Source organism: Pteropus vampyrus, unplaced genomic scaffold (assembly GCF_000151845.1).
Source record: "Pteropus vampyrus isolate Shadow unplaced genomic scaffold, Pvam_2.0 Scaffold189, whole genome shotgun sequence".
NCBI classification, from domain to species: Eukaryota; Metazoa; Chordata; class Mammalia; order Chiroptera; family Pteropodidae; genus Pteropus; species Pteropus vampyrus.
In genome coordinates this window covers 643,829-650,301 of record NW_011888970.1, presented here as the reverse complement: position 1 = coordinate 650,301, position 6,473 = coordinate 643,829, and the positions used below count along the sequence as shown (strand labels likewise).

Here is a 6,473-nt window from a genome sequence, read left to right as displayed (position 1 = left end):
GCGAGACACGTTCACAGTGCCAAAGCTTTTGAGGAGGCTGCTCCTGTCGTGTTTGTGACCTCGCTTCAGCGTGCCCCGCCCATCACTGGAGAAGGGCGGGCTAAATGGCAGGAAGGCGCTGAAGGTGGTGCTCCAGCCTTGACTGGTGGCTCCTCGGGCTGCGTCCATGGCGGTCTTGGAACATCCAGAGCCACTTTGCTGCCGGAGTGCCTCGTGCAGCTGGAGTGCGGGCCCCGTCTGCCCCTGTGTGTGGTCAGGGCTGGGCCTCGCTGGCGCTCGAGGTCCGGCAGGCTGACTTCTAACCCCCGATTACTCCGGAAGGTACTGCCAACATGCTGATTAGTCCCGCGCTGGTGGTTAACCGTGGATGAAGCCCGCATTTCTCCCGCTCTGTAGAGCGCGTTGGCGTCCACCATGTCTCTTTTAGAACAGGCTTCTCGATTGAGAGACCGTATGAAATGTTTGTTGTGTTTCTTTAAAATTCGGGTTGAAGATACTGCACTTTACTGAGAACCGCTAACAGCTCTGCACAAACCAACCTTATCGATTGCAGCGGCAGCAGCCCCGTTTCAGACCTCTCAGGCTCCCACCGGTGCTCCGAGACCCCAGGCCGCCTCGACCTTCAGCACAGCACCTAGCCCAGCCCATCCTGCGAAACTGCGGGCTCAGACCGCTGCCCCGGGCCCGCCCCAGCCCCAGCCCCAGGCCCCCTCGCACCCGGCCGGGCAGAGTGCGCTGCCGCAGGGGCTGGTGCTCACCTCGCAGGCCCAGGCGCGCCTGCCGAGTAAGTGGCCTCACCTCCCCTGGGGGGTTCCGCCACCTCGTTAGCCCAGGACTCGTGTTCAGGTCGGCGGTATGTGAGCCTCGCTGTCCCTTCCCTGTCTCCCTGATGCGTGCCTGGGCTGCCTTTGCCACGCTGTCCTTTCTGGCCCTAAGTCCACCGCCGGCGTCTCCTCTCCGGGGCCGGCATCCAGGGCTCGGTCCTTCCTCTATCCTGTCTCCCACCCCGGGCATCAGCTCTGCTTTCCTTCCTCCCACGTGCAGACCACAGCACCTCTCTTTAGTGTCGGCCAAGCTCTGGGTCGTCAGTACTGGGGGTCAGCGTGAGAGGCAGATGGTGGCAAACTGAAAGGCAGTCACTGCCTTGCCAGCGCGGGGAACTAGCACTCTGTCCGAGAACATGACTTAGATTTAGTCTCTTGCTATTATGAGATTTAAATCTGGGATGAGTTTTTGTTTACCTGAGATGTTTTGTAGTAATTCAGTGACTAAAACATCACAATCGTGTTAAACTTTTAGTAGAATTTTCTATTGTGACCAGTGCGATGAGCCTGTTTCCAAATCTCACGTGTACCCTGTTCGTTCTGCTGTGGCCAGAACCCTTCCCGCAACCACCACGGGCTGCACTGTGTCTCAGGCGCCACCTCAGGCAGTGTCCGTTGCTTCAGCAGGCTGTGTTGAGGCCTTTATGGAAAGGTCGGGGAGGGGCTGGCGTCATGAGGAGTGGCCCACTGCAGCCAGCTCTCACTGCCAAGCCCCTTCCATCTCCGCAGGCGGAGTCTCCCCCACACCCCAGCTGCCTGAGGAAGGAAAGCACTGGTCTCTGTTGCATTCTTCTTTGCCTGGGATGGGCCTTTTGTGGGTTGTGCTTGGGGAGCAGAGAGCCGGCCAGGCGGCCCCTCACTCTGACCGCCTCCCCTCTCGTGGGCCACGGGGGCCAGCGGGAGACTTGGCTCTGCACAGCTCTCTGCACCTCCTCTTCTCATTTTCTGCCTTCTTCCCGTTTCTGTGCACAAGGCATCTTTGGGTGTCTTTCTGGTCTCTTGCTAACTATTCTCTTTTTATAGTATCACTAATAATTTCTGCATGGATTTCCTTGGGAAGAACATTTAGACTCAAATATCAACCATCGGGTAAAACACCGCCAGCCCTGTCCAATCACAGCCTGGAGGCAGTGCCTTTCTGGGTTAGGTGCACGTGACTGTCAGTTATGTTTTCAAAAAAATATATTAAGCAATGCTAAGTTTCGTGTATCTTAACAGTAAACATTACAGATCAGATCTTACGATCTAGTTCAAATCCATGTGAAACTTCCTATCTTAGAGTTACATTAGTGTGATGTATTTAGGTTCTTAAATACATTCCCAACTTTTGAAAAGTTTCAGGTATAATTGAAGCTAGTTATCTGTTCTCTTATGTCTGTAGTGAAGTATCTTATTTACTTCTGTGGGCTAAACACGTACTTTTTCACATTTTGGAAGATCTCTGAAAGTTGAGGTTGATACAAGAGTTTCAGAGTATATCGCAAATAGGTTTTTATTTTTGATATTTGCTACTTACTGATTGGAGAGAAAAGAAAACTATTCCTTGATAATCTGGTTAATTATGCTAATATTTGATATCTAAAGTCTCTACCAGTTATAATTAGAAAAGGTAACCATTAAAATCTGATCTTAACTTTTTCTGTTTTCTATTAAAATAATTATTTTCTGAAAGTGTTAGAAAGCATTGCCTAATCAATGTTTTTTATGACACCAGTTCACTTCACACGGTCTTTCTATGTGACAGATGGTCGTCAGTATAGCAGTCACACACGTACCTCAAAAGTTTACATTTCCTCTTCCTCTGCATTTCCGCAGGTGGGGAGGTAGTCAAAATAGCCCAGCTGGCTTCCCTCGCGGGCCCGCCAAGTCGAGTGGCCCAGCCAGAGACCCCTGTGACGCTGCAGTTCCAAGGGAACAAATTCACCTTGTCCCACAGCCAGCTCCGGCAGCTCACGGCCGGCCAGCCCCTGCAGCTGCAAGGTAAAAAGCAGCTCACTGACGGTCCCATTGAATAACGTAGCCCTCGGCACTCTGCAGGAGGAGGAGATGCCAGGCATCTGGCCACCGCCTCCCCTCGCAGCTGTGCCTGTCAGCACGGGTGCCTCCCCTGGGAGCGGCTCCGTGAGTCTGCTCCTCCCGTGTTTGGAGGATGGAGAGATAAGGTATGCATCACCGGGCTGCCCAGTCCTCAACACGTACTCAGTAGATGGTAGTCATTTTTAAAATCTGCCCTTTGATAAAAGTTCTCCATTTTTAAAATCAAAATAGAAACACTTGCTACTTTCTGATTTTACTGTAAGTTGAATTATCGTAAAAACGCCAAAGGACCAGCAGTTTATGGAAAAGTGTCTTCCATGTGCAGCTGTCAGTTTCCACTCCAGACCTGAGCCTCCCAGGCGTCTGGGCGAGAGTGACGTGTTTACAGAGTAACTGCTTTTTGAAGATGAGGGATGCCATTTGAGTGGCATGTTAGAGTTGGTCCTGAAGGACCCCGTGGCAGCGGTTGTGTCTCTTCCATCCCTGTCAGCTGTAGGTTAGGGTCCAGGATCGTGCCAGCAGCAGCCTCTGCGGGACGTCTCGTTTGTGGCTCTTGTCAGGACGAAAGGTCGCGGGAGGTCACGCAGCCTGCACCGTTGCGTGCGAGTCCGCGCCGCTTCAGTTGCCGAGCAGAGGGGCGAGGCCGTCGGGCAGCCCTGGGGGTGTCCCGTAGCGACGTGAGGTTGACATGGCAGCTACTCAAACAGCACGAGCCAGAGCGGTGGGCTAGAAACACGCTTTTAGATAGTTCCTCATCTACTCTCGCGGGTCACCTGGGTGCTGGGACCTCCCACCCGTGGCTGCCTACTGTGCTGCCCGAAATCAGAGATTTCTAGGGATAGGTGAGCGTTTTCTTAACGTTAAGCAAAATTCATTGTGAATGTAAACTTTTCATTTTTCTCCAAGTAACTAACTTTGTGCTGCCACGTCGGAGTAAATCTGGTTTGGGATACTCGGTCGTGACTTGTTGGTTTGGGATACTTGGTCGTGACTTTCGGGAGTGAGTGTGACCTGGAGGTAAAGCCTCGTGGCAGTGACTGACACCTCCCTGGCACATGTGATTGCAGGCAGCGTGCTCCAGATTGTGTCCGCCCCCGGGCAGTCCTACCTGCGCCCCCCGGGCCCCGTGGTGATGCAGACTGTGTCTCCGGCGGGTGCCCTGAGCGCCCTGGGAAGCAAGCCCCCGGCCAGCGGCCCCGGGCCCGCCCCTGCGGCCCCAGCAGGTAGAGTGCTCTGAGCAGGAAGAAGCGTCTTCCTGACTCTGCTTCTGAGGTAACTGAAGACGCTCGCGGTTTCTGATGTGGTGCCTCAGAACCTGAAGGTCCCGCTCGTGGCCGGCTCTGCTCTCCGCAGACCGGCCGTTCTCAGCTTGCTTTATTTTCTTTTCCTTTCGCTCTCAAGAATTATTGGTTGGCTATCACTGGTCTCCACTCACCTTAGAATTTTGTTTGATGCTAGAACTTCCCGAGACAGGTCACAGAACTGAGCCTATGCTGTCCCTCTCCCGTCCCGCACCAGGGTTCCGCTCTCCCCGGATGGGCCTGTTCCAGTCACTTCTACCCTCCCCTTCGCTCCCCTAGCCAGGGTCCCTTGGTCCTCAGAGACCTCCGTGAGCAGTGCCCTGTGCGTACGTCTGTCAGGACAAGCAGCATGGCCTTGGCTGACAGGAGCAGGCGTGTGGGACCTTTGGGTCGCTCTGCTGACTCCTGGCCTGTGGGCAGGCAGGGTTGATGTTGATGAGGGGCCGGGCCCCAGGTGACTCCCTGCACCAGCGTGATGGCTGTGAGGGTGGCGGCGGGCCTGGGGTGCTTGTGGGTACTCACCAAAGGGAAGAGGTGGACTGTGACACTCAGCTCAGAGTGTGGCCAGAGAGCCGAGCGCTTCGCGGGCAGTCTGAACGGTTTCAGTTTGCACCTAGTGCGTTCCAGCGCCGCACCAGCAGGAGGTGGCGCCTGCAGAGGGCGTGCAGGTGGGCCGGGGCTGCGGGGTGGCCACAGCTGTTTCCGACTCTCCATTTTAATTTGCAGTTGGTGTGCCTGGCCGAGTGGCAGCTGGTCCCCTGGCTGTGGGAGAATCTGGAATGGCTTCCAAACCGGCCTCTCCTGTTGGAGGGCCGACCCAGGTATGGTGCACCGCAGCCCAACGCCACGTGCGCCGTGGACACACCTCCCCACACGGGGTTGTCTCAGAAGCTGCAGGCCACATGGGCTGCTTGTGACGTCTGACAGCTTCTGTGAGGCGTTGTCAGTCATGCCTTTAAAAACACTTCATCTGATTTGTAGAATTTTTGTTTCGAAAACGCTTTTCTAATAAGAAATTAAGCTGGGCTTTATGATTGCAAACATCCCTTTCACGTTTTAAAATATTTCTATCCATCTTCGGGCGTTAGAAATGCTCACCGTCTCAGGAAGCGTGTCGCGTTGTCAGGGAAAAGCATATCATTTCCTCTGCTTCTCTTCTGCCAGTTTCCTGCAGAGCAGGCCCTGCACGTCTGGTGCACTCTGTGCAGATCCCCATGCGAGGGACCCCCCCTCCCCCGCAGGGCTGGGGGACACCAGTTGCTGTCCTCTTGTCTCTCGGTGCCCTTTTCCATCTCTGTTTTCGATGCAGGAGGAAAAGACCCGGCTCTTGAAAGAGCGGCTGGACCAGATTTATTCTGTCAACGAACGACGCTGCTCCCGTGCCCCCGTCTATGGCAGAGACTTGCTGGGCATCTGTGCCCTGGCTGGCACGGGGCGGGCACCATGGCTCGGGGTCCCAGACAGCGGGCACGGGGAGGGGGCCGGGCCCACGAGTCGCTACACACTGCCCGCAAAAAGTCAGAAGGACCTGATTTTGACGCTGACCCAACGTCAAGAATCCCTCCAGGATGTCATCGACAGGTGAGGTGGTTTCACGGCCCTGAAACTCCTCAGTGCTCTACCTGTTTATCTCTTCCTTCCCCCAAGCATTGACCTTTTTGCTGTCCCCATAGTTTTGTCTTTTTTAGGATGTTATATAGTTAGTGTCATACAGTATATAGTCTCATCAGATTGGCTTCTGTTATTTGGTAATATACATTTGCGTTTCCTTCACGTTTTCTTCTGTGGTTCGATGGCTCATTTCTCTTTGGCACTGAAAATAATGTTCCCTTGTCTGGATGGACCCCAGTTTATCAGTCACCTACGGAAGGACATCTCGGTGTTTCCAAGTTTGGCGATTATTAATAAAGCTGCTGTAAATATCCGTGTGCAGGCCTTTGTAGAGACTAGTTTTCGGCTCCCTCGGGGAAATACCACAGAGTGTGATCACTAGATCATGTGGTGAGAGTGTGTTTAGTTCTGTAAGAAACCGCCATGGCATCTTCCAGAGGTGCCACACCGTGTGCATCTTCACCAGCGGTGAGTGAGTACCCTTCTACCCCGTGTCCCCACTGGCCCGTGGTGGCGCCAGCGTCTGGACCACGGCTCTTCTTATAGGTGTGCTGAGGGTGGAAGGTCTCGTCGTTTTGACATGCATCTCCCTAGTGACACATGACGCGTGGTCTTTCCGTGTGCTTATTTGTCATCTGTATGTCATCTTTGGTGTCTCTTCAGCTCTTTGGTCTGTTTTTTAATTAGGTGGTTTTATTAT

At 53.9% G+C, this 6,473-nt stretch overlaps 1 protein-coding gene across 1 annotated transcript in view; it reads left to right on the top strand.

The window, feature by feature from the left end:
• EP400 (E1A binding protein p400) overlaps positions 1 to 6,473 on the top strand; it is a 74,605-nt gene that overhangs the window by 36,137 nt on the left and 31,995 nt on the right. Inside the window, 5 exon segments of the mRNA XM_023537406.1 lie at positions 509 to 784; positions 2,640 to 2,804; positions 3,929 to 4,084; positions 4,889 to 4,983; positions 5,472 to 5,949. Of these exon segments, the coding sequence (XP_023393174.1) occupies positions 509 to 784; positions 2,640 to 2,804; positions 3,929 to 4,084; positions 4,889 to 4,983; positions 5,472 to 5,949 (1,170 nt within the window).